The following is a 19,037-nucleotide window of genomic DNA, read 5'->3' as shown; positions in this document are numbered from 1 at the left end:
ACCTGCTGCGTCTCCACCTAGGAGCAGCCAGGACAGGTCACCACTTGCAGGGAGCCACCCGAGATGAGCGGCCCCCAGATCCAGCACCCCACACTCCCTCCTATACCCCCTCCCACACCCAAACTCCCTGCCAGCCCCACCCAACTGGACTATAAACCAGAATTTCAATGAAGATCAGAAATGCTGGTTTATAGAGCTTTCCAGTTGGCAAAGTGGCAGATAAAACAACTTTTACTGTATAATAGCAGTGCTCCAGCCGTAGGGTGTAACCCTTGAGTCTACAGATTCATTAAAAATCCTTACTATTGGGCTTGCAGTTTCATGTGCCAGTTCCTTTAATGTTCTTGGATGGAGATTATCCAGGTCCCCCAGTTTAGTCCCATTAAGGTGTTTGACTTTGCCATCCACCTCTGATGTGGTAATTTCTACTTCCATATCTTCATTTCCAGTAGTACTCCTGCCCCGTCCCTAAACTCCTTATTAAAAACTGAGGCAAAGTATACATTTAGGTGTTGGGCCATGCCTAGATTAACTTTAATCTCCACCCATCCTCAGTGCTTAGCGGTCCCACTTCTCCTTTTCTTGTTTTCTTTTTATTTATATGGCTGTGGAACCTTTTACTATTGGTATTAATTTCCTTTTCAAGGTCGAAGTCTGCTTGGCTTTTGGTAGTTCTTACTTTTCCCCTACACTTTCTGGCCTCCAAGAGGTAGCTCTCCTTGCTGATCTATCCCGTCTTCCATTCCTTGTAGGCTTTCTGTTTTCTCTTAATAACTTGTTTGAGATGCTTGCTCATCCATGTTGGTCTGCAACCCTTCTCTATGAATTGTTTCCCCTTGCTGAGATACAGGCTTCAGATAATTTCTGCAACTTTGGCTGAAAGTAATTCCAAGCCTCTTCCACATTTGAATCATTGAGTTCTTCAGTCCAGTCCACTTCCCTAACTAATTCCCTTAATTTTTTTAAGTTTGCCCTTTTGAAATCAAGAACCCTACTTGCAGACCTATTTTTGTTTATCCTTCCCTTTAGTTTTGGGAGAAGACTTGAGCCGAACTTCATGTTGTATTAGTGTTCCTTTTGGGTCAATAAAAGCAGACCCAGAAAAGGGTTGAGTTAGGGCTCTAGTGCATGTTTTGAGAGCGGGTTTGAAACAGTGCCTACTCAGTGAGTTTATAATATAGACTGTTTTGAAGTTTTTGACCTAATGCAGGCCTCTGGATCGGCGACCAGATAAGGGCAGCTCTAAGAAATTAATCAGGCTGACATGTTACATAGCACTTGGTAGCAAAAGGGAATACACAATCTACCTTTTAATGGGTATAATTTCTGTACTCGTCATTTAGGCAACCACAAAGCATAGCCCAAGCAGTAGACATTGTGATAAATGATGGTTTGACATTGCAGAGAATTTGTTAATTATCCATTCTGCATTAAGTGATTATCAAAATAAAAAATAATAATCTTTTCTTAGAGGAAACAAACAGGGTTTTTTTGTGATTTTAAACACTTCAAGTTCCTGGTCTGGGGGATGGAGGTGAGGGGGTAATATTACTTGTATCTTAAAGAGCATGGACCACTAGTATTATTCTGTTACGAACTGTGAGCTAAATTCTGTTCTACAGTAACTGTGATTTCTTCCCTGGATAATTATGTAACTGCACAATGCTTTCATGGTCATCTGTGTCTAGTTCTGTTATTATTAGCAACACTTGGCATCTGATTAGCCTTTCAGTTTCAAAGTGCTTTTGAAACAATTAGTTAATCCTCTCAGCAGCCATGTGAGGTAAGCAAAATCTTATAAAATACCAAAGTAGCCTACTGGGCCCAATTTAGCCCAGCGTCCACTAGAATAAACTCAGGTTTAAGGGCCCACATCTAGGATCCCTCTGAGAGGGTGTTAGTGAAGAGAGGATGCAGCCACCCCTTCACTAAGGGGCTTGTGTGGATGCAGTGTAACCCCCAGATGGGCAGTGCTGGCTGAGAAAGGGGCATGGCAAGGATGACATACTGAGATTCGTCATGTCCTTTGGAGCCTTGGCCTCGGACTAACGCTGCCAGCACTCCATCACACTGAGCACCCTCCAGGAACAGGGTCTTGGCTAGTAAAGGGGGATGTTAACGTATGCCTAACTTTGCCAGCTTCAGTGTATTCGAATCCTTCCTTTTGGATGCTAAGAGTTATAGTCTGTCCTGGACATAAGGGTTAGAAATTTTGCTCTTTCTCTGTAGGAGCCAGAGCCTGAAACTGAAGCAGTAAGTTCAAGCCAGGAAATTCCCACAATGCCTCAGCCCATTGAAAAGGTTTCAGTCTCAACACAGACCAAGAAGTTAAGTGCCTCTTCTCCAAAAATGCTGCATCGGAGCACCCAGACCAATAATGATGGAGTGTGTCAGAACATGTGCCATGACAAATACACCAAAATCTTTAATGACTTCAAAGACAGGATGAAGGCTGATCACAAGAGAGAGACTGAGAGAGTTGTACGAGAAGCAGTGGAAAAGGTAGCCCTCACCGCAAGTAACCCAAACTGTACACACGTGGTTTGGGGAGGGAGGAGATTGTTGTCTTCTGTCATCTGTTCTTAAGAAAATAGGGAAAATCCTTTTTTAAAGTGCAACTTTAAAAAGAAACTGTGTAAAAACAGCATTGGTTATTGTATTTCAGAGAGTCCATATCAAATGTGCTTAGTTTATTCAGTATAGTTGTTTTTTTCTAGCTTCTATCCCTGCAAATGCAACCTGCTATCTGAAAATCAAGCTGTCTTCATTCATTCATTATAATTGACCCCAGTAACACTTTTCCAGCTCGTTTGATTCTAAATTATGCCTTCAGTCTTCACCTGTGCGATGTCATGCGGTGGGATTATACAGATGTTTCTTATCGTCTCTTTAAGTGAAACTGAATAAATAATTTTCTTGTCAGTTATTTCATCTTGAGCAGTTTGGGTCAGATTGAATCTTTAAATGTTACCCTTTGAACTCTTCCACCCATTGTGGTTTTTTCATACTTAGTGAAGTTTCTTTGCATGGGTTTTGTCCAGTCTGCTCTTACTGTAAATTTGTACAAAAGAATTAAAAAAATCCCTTGTAAACTGAGCACATCTGATCTAGAGTCATTGACACAATACACATGGAATTCTATGATGCTGCTTTGACAGAGTTGCCTTGCAGTGTAGAACTACTGTAAAGTTTTGATTGTGATCTATGTATTGTATGCTAAATTGCTGGGGTCGGTTTTTTATTTGTTTTTAAGCAGTAGAAGCTTCTAAATTTTCCAAGAATGAAAATTCTACTTTGTTTGACCTCCATCTACTATGGTAATGGTATTTAGAGGTAGCCAAAGAATACAAATACGCACTGACTTTCTTTATTGACTTGCTCCCCTTATCCCAGCTGCGTACAGAGATGGAGGAGGACAAAAGGCAAGCTGTAAATAAAGCTGTAGCCAACATGCAAGGAGAGATGGACAGAAAGTGTAAGCAGGTAAAGGAGAAGTGCAAAGAAGAGTTTGTAGAAGAAATTAAGAAACTAGCAGGTCAGCACAAGCAACTGATTTCCCAAACCAAGAAGAAGCAGTGGGTAAGTGTCAGGATTTATTACCAGTGAATAACTGAAAATGTTTTGTACAGGCGGCAGGAAGTATGGATGTGCTTTCACCATTACTGTTAACCTCTCTATTCTCCCTGAGCTATTAACCTTGGGGTCATCCTAGTCTCCCCTCCTCCCTCTGCTTTTCCTTGCCACCCTAATTGCCAAATCTCTACTCCATGCCTTAGTTATCTCTCACTTTGAGTTCTGCCGTCTCCTCCTCTTAGGCCTATGTGAAACTAACCCCACCCTCTCCAGCCCATCAAAATGTTGCTTCCAAAATAATCCTTTTTTCCTATGGCTACAATCATGTCCCTTTGAACCACTTCACTGCCTCCCCGTTATGCTATGTATGCATTAAATTATGACTTTATTGTCTTGCTTTCCAAGCCCTGCGTGAAGCAGCCACTTGTATAGGATAGCTATAAGTATAAGTAAGTATAGCTAACTAGTCTCCATTTGTATTCATCTGCCAATGATGCCAACTTTTGTTTTCTTCTCTCACAAATGTCTCAACATCTCCTTCTATGGTACCCTGTATACATGGAATGACTACCCAAAATATATTTCTCAAGCTTTCACCCATCCCTCCTTCACTCCTAAAAACTTGAACCTCTAGCAGCATATACAAAAAGTGGATATAGTTACACTTAAATAAAACAACTGGAACTGGACACGTAGCTCACCCATGTATCCCATTTCCCCATGCTTTGTGTTTTGTCATTCTAGATTGTAAGCTTCTTGGGGCTGGAAGTATGTCTTCCTATATGTCAGTACAGCACCCAGCAAATTTTGCATTACAAATTTTGCATTACAATTACTAATGCATTACAAATAATTATTAACACGCAATGCTGCAGATTTCTAATAGGATGTAGATGGAAAATTTGTTACTGTCATTAGGAACAGAAGGTCTACTCTAACACATGGACTGTTTAGAGAGAGAGAGAGAGCATGCAACTAAACATCAGACAAAAGGTGGACTAGATGTAATGTTTAAAATGTGGCATTAGGATTTTGATAGCAATCTATAAAATAAAGGATGTTTGGCCTTAGATCTACTATACATCTCTCCTGCATAGATCTTGCCAAATATATAGGGCTGAGTCTTGTTTTAATGCCTCACCACAAGGTGGCACTCTCATCTTGGAGACATAATGGATGCCAGCACTCAGCTATCACTTCCTTCCTCCTCCTTCTCACAGTGACCAGCTCTGTGTCAAGCCAGTATCAATGATTTTTTTCTTTCCACTGACAATGGTTGTTCATATTCAAAATCACTAGTTCTGTCTATTGTTTTTGTAGTTTGAGGATAGTCTGTAAAAAGAAAACTATATCCCTTAGAAGAGAGAAGGAAAACGTCAAGTAGGGACAGTAGATCCCTTCCTAAGTATCAAAGATTGTTGGTGGTTTTAAAGAGGAATCGAATATGTCAAACAACACAGCTCCCATAGAATTATCTATCATTCTACCAGTATCTCACTTTTATCTATTGATGGAGTGTGATTTAGTCTCTAATAGTGACGTACCCTCAGTACTTACCTTGAGAGCCTAGATAATTATTTAGCTGCATAAGTGTCCCCCATAGGTAGAATTTATGATAGATGCACACTTGCACTCCTGCTGTCCCTGTTAGAACTTGGAATCATTCTAGTTTATTGTGATTTGTTTGTCATGTTTGATAACTTTATTCAAAAGAAAGTGCTAATTGATGCACTGGTACCCATTCCATTGCATCTCACGGACATGTGCACACACCACCTCCAAGTGAGGCAGTTACATGTTATCCTTTCTGATGCCAGTCGCACACAAATCTAGGGACCCGGGAGTAGGTCCATCAAATGCTGCCTTCAGTGAATCATTCCTGCAGGCAAGTCCTGTCTCACATTTTTAGAAAAAAACTTGTTCAGCCTCAAACTGTTGGAAATGGTCCAAATATGCAACCCCTCAAAATGATTTTTTCTCCAGCAGTAATAACAACAGACGCTTAAGTGCAATACTACTGCTGTGTGCGGCTATTATAGTAATGATACCTTCTTACTGAAATCTCTTATAATCAGCGTATACCAAATGAGTTTTAGTGGCTTTGCTTATTAATGGTTTTGTGATGGATAGCCCAAAGCCAGGGAAAGCTTTTATTATTAATTACACGTTTCTATTTCAGTTACGCATAGAGACCACAATTAAGATCAGGGCTCATTGTGCTAAGTGCTCTACAAACACACAGGGAGACATGGTCCCAGCCTCAAAGAGCTTACAGTCTTGTTAATGGGTTGAATTCTCTGGTGGTATAAATCAGCACAACTCATTGGACTTTCATGCATTTACGCTACTAGAGAATTTGGCTCTAATACAAGATGCAAAATATGGGTAACAATAGGAGACGAGGGGGTGGAGGACAAGGTTAACAGTCATAAGATTATGTAGTGTGATCATCTCGAAAAGTCAGATTCAGAGTTAAAGCTGGCAATTTGCTCCCTCTGTTATGGGTATCTGCACGTAGGATGATATAGGAGCTTTATGTCTGAGACTTATGGAAGACGTGTAAGAGGAGCAGCAGGCCCTCCATCTATGGATCTGAGTTGCCCTCCTCCATTTTAGCTTTATTGAAGTCTCCTAGCAAGCAAATATGAATCTGTTCTTTGGCTGACTCCCATGCTCTGTGTATGTAGAGGCATGCATCTGTTCCATGTTCCTTTTCAGCTGATGTTCCTAATGGCTCCTAGAGACTCTTGGACAGCCAGCTTTATGAAATCCAGGAATATGGCTCTCTAGAGGATATTCATTTGAAATGCTGTTACAGATAAACTGTCTATAGCTGAGTTATAAAAAGAAAAGGGAAGGGATTCCACTTGCAGCTTGGGCAGTCCCTTTATTGGTGATGGTTATTGGCTTTTGGCTTAGCCGATATAAATTTTTTTCTTCTGTCTGTTTTAGTAAGCTGTAGTTCTTCAAGACAATTAGGTTTGTTTCCTGAGTAATCCTTCATCTTACATTGTAACCACGTGGGACATAAAGGAAGATAGGAAGTTTCATGAAAAGTGAAATCCTGATTCTTTGACTCGGTGGCTGCATGTGGAGAGGATGCGCTGTATTCCTCCTCCCGTACCCTGTCATACAATAGACATCTCAGTCTAGATTTTCAAATGTCCCCTCGCATTTTGGGGGAGTGCCCAACTTCGGACTTCCAGGGCCTGATTTTCAAAGTTACTGAGCACCTGCAGCTCCCCTAGTAACAGTACTTCTCTATTGTACAGGGATACTTCGAGGATAAAATTTAATGCTTTTGAAGTGCTCAGATACTATAATGATGGGGGTGATATAAAAATCTAGAGACTGTGACTTGTCAACAGATCTGGTCCCAGTCTCCTTGTCAGACAAGTTATTTTCCTGTTAGCTTGCACCTCTGTTGTACTACAACAAAATAGTACAAGCAGCACTGCCCTGACACTCAGGTAGAAAGAAATTGAAGGCAAAAGATTTTAAATATTCACCTTTCAGAACCAAATCCTTTGAATTCTGAAGGCCTGTTCATCCTTCTTGAAGGGCCCAGGCAGGAAAACTTGAACTCTGGAAGTTATTGCTGTGTAAATCAAATTCATTATCACTGTGTTGAGTAGCAGAAATTCCCTTTTCATATAAAGAAAAGCCTTCACAGCCTAAGCAGAGCAGGGTAAAGAAGCCTCAGCTGAGGAACAGAGCAGCAGACCACTGGTGATCACGGCACTTCATTATGTAGTGAAGTGGCCAGATTTTCAGAGCTGCTCAGCACACACTCACATTGTTCTTGAGAGGCGGATGTGATGGAGTCTCCATTGTTCTCAATAGGAGCTGCTGGGTGCTAAGCACCATTGAAAATGAGGCCACTTCATTTAGGTACCCCAAACTTTTCGGGAAAATTAAGCTCTGTGTATTCAGGCGATGAGGTGTGAGTGTAGGCTAACTTTGCAACTATCGAAGTCTTCCTCAGGGGATCTGCTGAAAGAAAGAGCAGTCCTTACCTAGTAGGGGTGAAAAATCCCCCCTGCATTTGGCTACCACCTGCCTAACTAAAAGAGGAATACTCCACAGTCTCTACTGAGGCAAGCAAGTGACAGAAAACAAAGGAGCAGATGAGAAACAATTTGCATTTGTCAGGGTTGATCCTAGGAGTGATAGTAATCCGTTTGTTCTCTCTGCAGTGCTACAACTGTGAAGAGGAGGCTATGTACCACTGCTGCTGGAATACTTCCTACTGTTCCATCAAGTGTCAGCAGGAACACTGGCATGCTGAACACAAACGTACCTGTCGCAGAAAAAGATGAAAGATTTAGTCCTCCCCTAGAAAACCACCCCGATGATTGCTATTCTCAGACACAGCGGTTTTTGTTTCCAAGAAGCCAAAATTGTTTAGAATTTGCTTCCCATTTTGCACCAGCCTTTAAACAATTTTCGTAAAGAAATTTTGCACAGTAGTTTCAACCTTCTGTTTAATGCTCCTCCGAAATTTTGTCAGTCTACTGAATTTAACATCAGTGGGAGCAGGTTACTTTAAATAATTTTAAATAGAGGATTTGTTGCATTTTAAAACATTTTTAGGTTTTACAGAGATTTTAATCTTTAAAAGCAACAGATTTAAAAAGAAAAACAACATGAGCTTAATGAGAGGAACACTTAAAAGTTAGATCTGAATGTAAGAACTATAGAACTGTTTCAGAAAAAAAGCATACTACCTTGATGTAACATTTATTTCCTAACCTTGGTGAGCTGGTTTTGTTCAGCTTAATTTTACTGTTTAAAGGCATTATCTATTGGTTATACCAGTGGGTACCTGATTGAATTTAGGGAACAGGGTTGACACAGCAGGTGCTAGTCCTGCCTATTTTTTCTTAAACGTTTCCCTATTGTGTTTTTTTCATTATTTCTTTTCAATATATAACTTTTATAACAAAATATTAGCTTTGATCTTGTAGTTTCAAATCACAGGGGACTGGGGTAATTTTTGCTGAGCTGGATCTTAGAGAAAAATGAATATTTAAATTTTAAAGTTTGCACATTTCATCCTTGTCCTAACATGAGTGCTTGTAACAAGAAAAAGAAAAGCCAAAAAAACTACCTTTATTCATACATGGAATTATAGATGAGGCATAAAAATATCTTTAATGCTTCCCCCCTCCCTCTAAGCCCCCAACCCAAGGTCATTTGACAGCCTATTATCCGGTGTCACCTATTCCATTGCAACTTAATAATAAAAGGAAAAATAGCACTTAAGTTTCACAGAAGCCGTTATGTTTGTAGTAATGGGTCATTGCCTATTAATGAGCTCCATCACTGTACTCAGAATGAAGAATAATGCATGTTAATTTTCTTGTACTAAAGATGCCGTGATTTGTAAAAAGTCTGTATTTTGCGGAATGTCTGGACTAAGAAGCATTACCAATAGGAATGGATCGATAGTTGAAAAATGATTTTTTTTGTTTTGTTTTATATATAGTTATATGAATTGCATCCATATTCAGAGACAATTTTTTAAATAGGTGTAAAGCTTACTTAAACAGCTTTTCTTTTAAAGTGTCTCACCATTTTAGTTTCTTTTAAAGGTTGGTCTTAGACTGAGTCAAATGCCCATTAATCATCCTAGCTATTTTTTGAGAAGTTAGAGGAATAATTTGTAAATATTTATTTAGATCTTTGATATTTATTGAAAGCAATTACATGATGGAACGATGGAAGCGGAAGAATCAGGAGGAAAGCCTTTCAAAAAAGTTTTCTTTAGGATTTGTCAGGGTCAGTATAAAGATTAAAGTATAACTAAGTCTTCTGTGAACTGCCATTGAAATCCTGATCTTTTTTACTTACAGTGGTGATACAAGTTAATTGATTTGATACTGCCAATTAATGCCCAATATGTTGAAAAAAATACATGGTAAGTTGATTGGAAACAATAGTAACTAGTTAGTAGCTTGAATTACCACAGACTGTTATTGCCTGATAACTGTGTAATTAACGTTGGTCGCCTCTGTGTTGTGACGGTAAAACACATCACAACTAAAAATGAATCTTGTTCGATTACTTTACGAGTTCCAAAACTTCGATCCACCCCTATGAAAGCAAGTTATTGTGGAAATATTTTTGGTGTAAAATCATTCCAGAATATGTAATATTTAACTGATAGCTGCATGAAAGTAAGATTCGTGTTACTTTGGCTTTTTTGTCTCTGTTGACACGGTTGCACATTTCCAAGTTACTACAGCGTGAAAACTGTGTGTTAAAAAAAAATTTAAAAAATTGTGGCCTGGTTTTGTATAAGTTTTAGGTAAAATTACAATTGATTGTTTTAGGAATCATGATTTAAAAATTAATTTTTCTGCAAATCATAAAGCTATATTAAAGTGTTGAGCTTAGCCACTATGCACATTGTAATTATTCATTGTGGCTGTCCAGTTCTATGATGCATTCTGGCATTTTGTAAGCTGCTCTGACTAGCAATATATAGAGTCATTTAATGTGTTAACATTGGTTAATAAATGTATTTAAAAAAAAAAACCTCGCTGCTCTATGAACGTGTCCATGTTAATTCTGGCCTCTTACAGAAAATATACACTTTTTGGTTTCAGGGGTCTGATTTATAATGATAGTGATTTTTCAGAAATGCTATTTCTGGATACTCCCTCCCTACATTAGCAAAGAAAATCCCTCCATTTGGATGAAAAAATACTCTACGATTCAATAGAAATACTGTCTGGTATCTGTAGCAGGCGTGACTGGAAAAATCACTGTTTAAGGTTGCAAGATAGGGTCTATATCTGAATCAAAGTCATTTCTATCATCAGTGTGTGTTTGTCTACCTGCCACCCTTTGTGTTATGTCAGAGTAACCAGACTGTCGAGGTCCAGGGGTCTATGACCTCATTGTTTGGTAGCTAAATGAATATCAGAAACCAGAATATACTGTTGAGAAACAACCTCACACTTCTTTCCTGGGCCATTACTAGATATTATATACACATCATGCTCATTTCAAAAGTTTGTCTCAGATACAGTTTTTCCCCAGGAAAGTATTGCTTTTTTACCCCTCAACAGTCTCTCGGATATGTTAACCACTTTTTCTACTGTTCAGTCACAAACTTGAAACACATCTTAACATGCGACTTAGACAGCCGTGACAGGCAATGCCGGGAGATTACAGACTAATAGTAACAGCCATCTTGTAGATGAATATTGAGCAGGAATTATTTAGACAAGTGGTTTTCAACCTTTTTTCATTTACGGACCCCTAAAAAAATTTGAGTGAAGGCGTGGGCCCCTTTGGAAATCTTAGATATAGTCTGTGCCCCCCCCCCCGCCCCCGGGGTCCACAGATCACAGGTTGAAAACCACTGATTTAGAGCAAAGATGTTACGAGTATAATTTAACACTGGACACACTGGCCATGGGTAGGCAGGAATCACAGGCTTATAAAAAGAAAAGGAGTACTTGTGGCACCTTAGAGACTAACAAATTTATTTGAGCATAAGCTTTCGTGAGCTACAGCTCACTTCATCGGATGCATTCAGTGGAAAATACAGTGGGGAGATTTTATAGACACAGAGAACATGAAACAATGGGTGTTACCATACACACTGAAACGAGAGTGATCAGGTAAGGTGAGCTATTACCAGCAGGAGAGAAAAAAAACCTTTTGTAGTGATAATCAAGGTGGGCCATTTCCAGCAGTTAACAAGAACATCTGAGGAACAGTGGGGGAGGGGGGGAATAAACATGGGGAAATAGTTTTACTTTGTGTAATGACCCATCCACTCCCAGTCTTTATTCAAGCCTAAGTTAATTGTATCCAGTTTGCAAATTAATTTCAATTCAGCAGTCTCTCATTGGAGTCTGTTTTTGAAGGGTTTTTTTTTGAAGAATTGCCACTTTTAGGTCTGTAATCGAGTGACCAAAGAGATTGAAGTGCCTTTCGACTGGTTTTTGAATGTTATAATTCTTGACGTCTGATTTATGTCCATTTATTCTTTTACGTAGAGACTGTCAAGTTTGGCCAATGTACATGGCAGAGGGGCATTGGTAGCACATGATGGCATATATCACATTGGTAGGTGTGCAGGTGAACGAGCCTCTGGTAGTGTGGCTGATGTGATTAGGCGTTATGATGGTGTCCCCTGAATAGATATGTGGACACAGTTGGCAACGGGCTTTGTTGCAAGGATAGGTTCCTGGGTTAGTGTTTTTGTTGTGTGGTGTGTGCTTGCTGGTGAGTATTTGCTTCAGGTTGGGGGGCTGTCTGTAAGCAACTTTCTCTCCAGTGTTTCCTGTCATTGAGCCACATCTGCATATGTGCTCTCTCCTGCCATCTATTAATTTGTTCCTTAAAGTTGGTGTGGTGTGGTGTGCTAGCCACTAAGACTAGCAGAAATCTAGCAGCAAACTGTTGAGCTAATGAATCTCCTGTGAGGGGTATCTGGGGCTTGTGAACATCTGCACGTTGGACAAGAGGTTTGGCAATTGAGCACACTACCGAGAAAAATCAGGGCATGCTAACCTTGTGAGAGGAGTCAGGTGAGTGTTTTGTTCCTGCCAATGCCCACTACCAAAGCCCGACAAACAATGGGAAAATAGGTGGGATAATTTAAAATCAGTTCACCTTGGCTGTGTTCACATGTCTTGAATGGTCATTGCCATTGTCAGGTGGTCAAGTTTTACTTTCTGATGCAGATGGGAAATAAACACTAAGTTTGCATGCTCAAGTAGTCCCATTTCATATAAGCTGGGACACTACTTATTAACGCAGTAGAGGTACATGGTTCACAAACTGTTTTGCAGAGCCGTGGCTCATAGGCAACTAAATGAGCTAAAGATCTGACCGTATCCTTCTCTCTAAGAGCGATTCACACTCGTTTGTTTGAATGCAGTAAGACAAATTTTGCACCTACCCATATAACTTTTACTGCATCCAAGGCTATATCAAGGAATTACGACTTGGAACAGTCTAGCCCAGGAATAAAATGGTTTACGCATTTCTAAAATTCCCATAATCCTTTATATCTGCTCAGTGGGGCCCAGTGCACAATAGCAATTGGGAACCGCCAACTTCCCTACCCCAAGAGAAGGGAGGCCCCAGGCAGGGAATGGGTCCTGCCCCAGGGGTGGGAGGCCATGAAGAGAAGGTGTTGGAGAGTGAGCTTAATCCACAACTGCTCCTGTCCTGGGGGGCTCCCCACTCTGGTTTGTTGGCTCTCACCCCAGCATGCAGGTGGGTCCTTCCTAATGCAGTACATGTTACACACTGTCTCTGGATTGTTTTGGTGTGTGTGTTTTTGGGTTGGGATCATGAGCATCTTGGCTGACCTGCCACACATCATGGACCACAGAACTTCACCCACCCCTGCCTGAGGTAGGTCCAAAACTTCTGGCTGAGTTACTGAAGAAGTCCTCCAAGCTTGAGTTAAAGACTTCAAGTTACAGAGAATTCACCATTTACTTTATTCAAACCAGCAAGTGCCCCATGGTCATGCTGCAGAGGAAAGTGAAAAAACCCCAAAGCTCTGCAAGCCTGAGATGGTGGAACATTCCATCCCAATCCCAAATATGGCGATCAGTGAGACCCACCTGGGAACAAATTTGCTGTAATAATTCAGTGCCCTCTCCATCTGGTGTCCCATCTCCGGCTGTTGGAGATATTTGTTAATAGCAGTCACCAGTGGGTCATATGCCACCATAAGCAACCTCCTCCTACGATCCCCTCTATAAACTTCTCAAGCTCAGTCCTGAAACAAGGGGTTTTATTACCTCTGCTACTCCCCTTGTTAGAGGTGGGAGGCCAAACTGCACAGGCTCATGGGGTGTGGGGAGAGCAACTGTCGCTTCCAGCAGCACTGGGGGTGGGAGGGACTTTGGCCACTGCCACAGCTCCTACTTGGGATGACAGGAGGGGAGGTTCCCAGCTGCTGTCCCTGCTGTTTGAGAGACTGAGGGAAGCTTGGGATGCTGCAGCTGCTTTTCTGACAGGCCAGGACCTCCTTTCTCCCTAGTCTGTCATTGGTGCTGTTAACACCCAGGAGCAGCCTGTCCCAGCAGATTGATATGGACTCTCCGATTTGGACCTGATCATGTTGTAAGGTGACATACACACACACCCCCCCCCGACCCATGCACCAGGAAACGCTGTGAGGGTCCCTGCATTTCTCCATTGAAGAGACAGGGCCCTGTCAGGAAAGTGAGGCTTGAGCCCCCACACCCAGCCCCTGCAGGCACCTTTGCATTCTCAGGGCTGTGCTAGGGACACAAAATATCCACACTGAGACTTTCTGCCTCCTATGTCCTGTCTGGTGTCTCCTCATGGGAGCTGTGCTGTCAGGGATTCCCGAACCATTGCCCGCCCCTGTGAGTACCCTTTTCCCTAGCATGGAAGGGCAGTAAGATCTAGGTGGTATGTCCTATTCCCCCCCACCCCCAACATCCCAGCCATGTGGCCTTTGTGGGGGCCAACTGCAGAAGGGAGCCAGCCAGAGTCTAGCCCTTAAGAGCAGACGCAGCCACCCCAGGAACCCCTGGACGTTCCAGTGACAATAGTCCCTGCTGTTCTCTGCCCTGGGCTGATTGGCTGTTTGCTCTAAACTTCTCCTTCCCTCACAGTCCCATCACCTCTGCTTCACTCCGCACTTGTGCCTCCTCTGTGTCCTGTCCACCTCACCCTCCCTTCTCTTTCCATTTAGCTGAGCCCCTCCAAAACCAGTCCACCCAACTCGCCGCCTGTCCTGCCCAAAAATTATCATTTGCCCCCACCCCTTGTTCATGCTGCTTGTGTGTTCTACCCTTTCCCCAGCTTGTGTCTGGCTTGGCTATTTAGCCAATATTCTCATTTTTTTCCTTTTACTTTCCTGTCTGTGTCTGTCTCTGGTCTGATATTTAGATTGTAAGCTCTTTGGGGAAGGGACCAGCTTTTTGTTCTCTGATTGTACAACACCTAACGTCATGGCACTCCTAGGCAGCACAGTAACAGGAAGGTGAAGACCACTTCTGGCTGCATCCTCTTGCCTCTGCTCTTTGGGGTCAGGGAGAAGGACAACCCCTGTCTCCCACCTCAGACAAGGCCCCACTTGCAGGGTCCCAAACTTGTGAAAAGCCCCTTCGTGAACAAAGGGTAATATACTTCTTGGAATGCACTGATTCCCCTAACTTCCACATGGTGATGAAGAGCCCCACACACTGAGGGGCCCTTGGCATGATAGCCCTTCATTATTATTACTGTCTTTAAAATGAGAAGGAGTTGAGATTTTGCCTCCTGCTTCCTTTAGGTGGAGTAAGAGGCACAGCTCTTGGCTTGTTTGCTTTTCCTAGATGACTGAGTATATGAAATATGTTCGGGATTTGCTACTGGTAGTTATGCGCTACTCGGACAATTTTAGCTACATTGAGTGAGTGCACATATGTGAGCTATACATATGCTTTCCAACTGCCTTAGTAAATCAAATTAAAAGGGGTGAGTATAAAACCCAGAAACACTCTTCCTGTATTGTTTTCCATTAAGGAAGTTAAGTGGAAAAGTTCTCCCAGCGCTGTGACAAGTGTAATGTTTCCACTGTTTTTTCATGGAGGAAGTTTAAGGTTAAAGTGGCTGTTAAAAAACCCAACTACTTTGAACCACTAAAAGCTTGAAAAATACTTACATTTTAAACTAATCAAATCCATTTCTAGAAGACTGTAGGCTCAAGACTAGTTTTAAGCTCTAACTCTCCATTAACAATGTTAGAATGTGAAGCTTGAAATTAGAGACAGAAACAGAACGAACAAGAAATTATCTTGGACTCTTCTACCATTGCTAGGTTTTGCATACCATCAGGACTACAGCAATCCCAAAGTTTCTTTAAGTTGTTGGCAAAATATGTGAAGAATGTTAAAGGAATTACAAACAAAAGTGAATTAACGACAGGGTGTGCTTTGCTGATACTTTTCTTGTTAAAAAAAAAAAAGACAAATACTACAGAAGCAACTGAAAACATTTCCTACCCGTTACATCCAAGGACTTGATGAGACATCAGTCCCTTTTAAAAGGGCTAGACAGGTATATGTTTACTTACAAGAAATGTGGGCCTGATTCTGCTTTCCAACTCATGCAAATCAGGAGTAACCCTGTTGAAGTCAATCAAATTAGTGTAAATCTGCTGGGAGAACAGAATTGGCCTCACAGATGTTCCTAAAAATAAACTAGAATTCCATATACAGATGATACCATTTGAAACTGTTTCTATGAACTGCTTTATTGGTTCCTGGGGGAGGTCTGTTACAGCAGAATGCAATGTATATGTATATTAACAAAGCCAATGGCCCAGAGGCTCAGCTTTTTGACACACTTTTCTAATATAGACAAGGCTTTAGGAGTAAACATTTACAAACAGCTGAGCATGTAAATTTCAGGTAGAAAGGTAAAGCTATTAATTAAGGGATATTAAAAGGCAATGCACCCTTTGTTGCAAACTGCGTTACTATACCATGTGTAGGTTTCAGATAATCAAGGTGGGCCATTTCCAGCACAGATCCAGGTTTTCTCCCCACCCCCACCTCCCAAAAACCACTCTCCTGTTGGTAATAGCTTATCTAAAGTGATAAGATAAGCTATTACCAACAGGAGAGTGGGTTTTTTTTTTGGGGGGGGGGGGGGAGAAAACCTGGATCTGTGCTGGAAATGGCCCACCTTGATTATCATACACATTGTAAGGAGAGTGATCACTTTAGATAAGCTATTGCCAGCAGGAGAGTGGGGTGGGGGGAGAGAAAACCTTTTGTAGTGATAAACGCCCATTTTTTCATGGTCTGTGTGTATAAAAACATCTTCTGTATTTTCCACAGTGTGCATCCGATGAAGTGAGCTGTAGCTCACGAAAGCTTATGCTCAAATAAATTGGTTAGTCTCTAAGGTGCCACAGGTACTCCTTTTCTTTTTGCGAATACCATGTATAGTATATCTGGGTTTGCAGTTCACATGCTATATACAGTCTGAAAAATAATGCAGCTGAGAATTTTGGCTCCCTCTAGTAGTCATGTGACACTTCCTCCTCATTATCACACTTGCTGTTGCCAAATGAGTCTCCACGTTGCTCAGAGATCAGTGTGGAAAGAGCACTGTCATCAGGTGAGGGGTGGGGCACACCCTGGGAAGTGACAGGAACTTAACCCACTCCTTCCACAATTCCCCAGGCCTCCTGGAGGTATCCCACAAGCCAGCATGATCATCATCCAGAATGCTGGGAGCAGTGCCAGAAACCCTGGGTTGCCTGCCCAATATGGCGATATGCCACAATTGATGTAGCCCAGCACAGTGTGGACCAAAGGCAAATATATATGCTGCCTTACAGTGGTGCAGCTTCCACAGTGTGAGCACACACAAACAAAGGAAGGTCTGATGGGTTAGCGACCTTGGCACGCAGTACATTGCCAGCCTTCTGTAGGCAAGGCCTTAGGAGTAAAAAACATTTACCAACAGCTGAGCATAGCAATACCGTAACGAATCCACGCCCAGCTCAGGCTTAACAGCAGTCACGCTGATGCACATGACGGCCTCTCACGCTTATGTCTACACTGCAGCTCTCAGCCCAGGTAGACAGACTTGCACGAGGAGGGCTTTAGCTAGTGGGCTGAAACAATGTGGCCACTGTGGCTCGGCTGGAGCTCAGGCTCCCGCCAGACCACCTGGGGTTGAGAGCTGGAGGCACAATGTGCGCACAGCTATTTTTGAGCTATATCTACGCTGCACACCTGTCAGTGGCATGGAGGGTGGGTGTAGCTACATGTCACAGTGAAAATCAGGCTGTGTCCAGACTGCAGTGTGTAGCCACACATGTCAGCAATGGGCTCTGGCTGGGGAGGCACTGGGAAAAGGTGAGGGCAGCTCTAGCCTTTCTCTGTTGTCTGCCCCTTACCAGAGCCTTTCTCTGCTGCTGGGAGTCATCCCTTGCTGTAGAGAGAGACTCCAGCAGGGGAGAGGCGCTGCTTGGGCATGTAGAGACCCGTGTAGGGATCAAGCATGTCTGTATTCACTAAGCAGTGCCTCACAGATAGAGCCATTCCGATACCATCCAATAGAGGGCAGCAGTATGCATCTACAGTAACCAGATTATTATACACGCTCAAATAAGTGAAGTTCATCCTTGGCCATCTGGGTTCCCAAGAATTCACAGCTCACCTTAATACCAATATAACACATTTTTGGATGCCTAGGACTTCACAGCTGTTACTGTGCTGCACACCATAGTCACTGACTTCACAGCAGCTATGGGGATACAATCTTTTTTTGCTGTAAGCAGCAGCATGAGACATATAACACAACCAGACAGGCAGTTCCGAGTCTGTTCAGCAGCAATCAGTGGTTTGGACACGCACAGAAAAAGAAAAGCTAGTTCATTACGCCACCTTGTTAACAACAATTATGAAGAGGAACGAGTATCATTCCCCAGTGAACGCTCAAGTGAGAGGAGAATTATAAGTTGGCCTCATAGCCAATCTGGAGACGACAATATGTACGTAAGGGTTACATTTCCCGTGTTCTGTCCATTGCAAACCGTAGCCCGCTCAGCTGGGGCCTAAGAAGGTGCACCAGCTCCCACCCTTACAGAAATGGAAACAGGCTTCCTGAGTGCTGCAATTTGCTCTCAGTTGTATTAATTGCTCTGCCAATGGGGAGACAACTGATAGCACCGCTTTCTATTTCTTCACAAGTCAGAAGAGAGGCATGCAGCTACCTACAGGTTAAACTACCGCCATTTTATGGAGCAAGAAAAGCTACCAAAAAAAATATTTCTTGGTTATGCACTAGCTCCCAGCAACCTCTAATGCCACAATTAATCATCTAGGGAACTAAATAGACAAAGCCTTCTATGCCAATACATAAGAAACAAGGGGGAAATCTGACCTAAAGGCATGACACTTTCACTCACCTTGTGACTTGGCAAAGAACTACCACAACATTTATATTTAAACATCAGACTCAGTACAGCTCTGTTCTCACTAATGCCCACAGATCACTTTCAGAAAGGGTGTTAACCTTTTGCTCTAAACTTTTCATACAGCTAAACTGTGTTCTTAAGAGGGCAGCACACACAAACACACAGGATTCAGTAAGAGGAAATACCTTTGTGCACTCCCCAAGAAACATGCACATTCAAGGATTTACAGATGTTGCCCTACCCCAGATTATAACTGAGTAACACCTTTGGGTGAAGGGCCTTGACACTCATTGGGACACAACAAAATTGAATATATGCAGTTGCCTGACCAACCTGTATGGCAAACAATAGGAGCGCACCAGGTCTGACTGCATCATTTTGCTCTAGTCTTGAAAATTTGGGGGGATTCCCCCCCCCCAAAGCATTTTACTTTGGGGTGGGGGATTTGTCATGAGGGAGGCTTGGCCTGTGTAGCTAGGAGAGACTATGTTGCTGGCTGTTTCCCACCTCACTTATGGAAGGCACCTGGCAG

The 19,037-nt window shown here is 42.2% G+C and overlaps 1 protein-coding gene across 5 annotated transcripts in view; it reads left to right on the top strand.

Moving 5' to 3' along the window:
- The window catches only part of ZMYND11 (zinc finger MYND-type containing 11), a 160,477-nt gene extending 150,460 nt beyond the window's left edge, over positions 1–10,017 (top strand). For 2 of the 5 annotated variants that reach the window (XM_074946253.1, XM_074946254.1), the window contains exons 14-16: positions 2,230–2,502; positions 3,394–3,579; positions 7,770–10,002. In XM_074946253.1, coding sequence (XP_074802354.1) covers positions 2,230–2,502; positions 3,394–3,579; positions 7,770–7,892 — 582 coding nt within the window. In that variant the 3' untranslated portion in view covers positions 7,893–10,002. Of the gene's footprint in view, positions 1–2,229; positions 2,503–3,393; positions 3,580–7,769 lie in introns of all 5 variants that reach the window. The other 3 variants (XM_074946257.1, XM_074946256.1, XM_074946255.1) reach the window with 3 other exon arrangements.
- Positions 10,018–19,037: the final 9,020 nt, after the last annotated feature.

The sequence above is a fragment of the Natator depressus genome, chromosome 2 (assembly GCF_965152275.1).
Source record: "Natator depressus isolate rNatDep1 chromosome 2, rNatDep2.hap1, whole genome shotgun sequence".
NCBI classification, from domain to species: domain Eukaryota; kingdom Metazoa; phylum Chordata; order Testudines; family Cheloniidae; genus Natator; species Natator depressus.
Note: the sequence above shows the minus strand (reverse complement) of the source record. Positions and strands in the feature narration are given on the sequence as shown.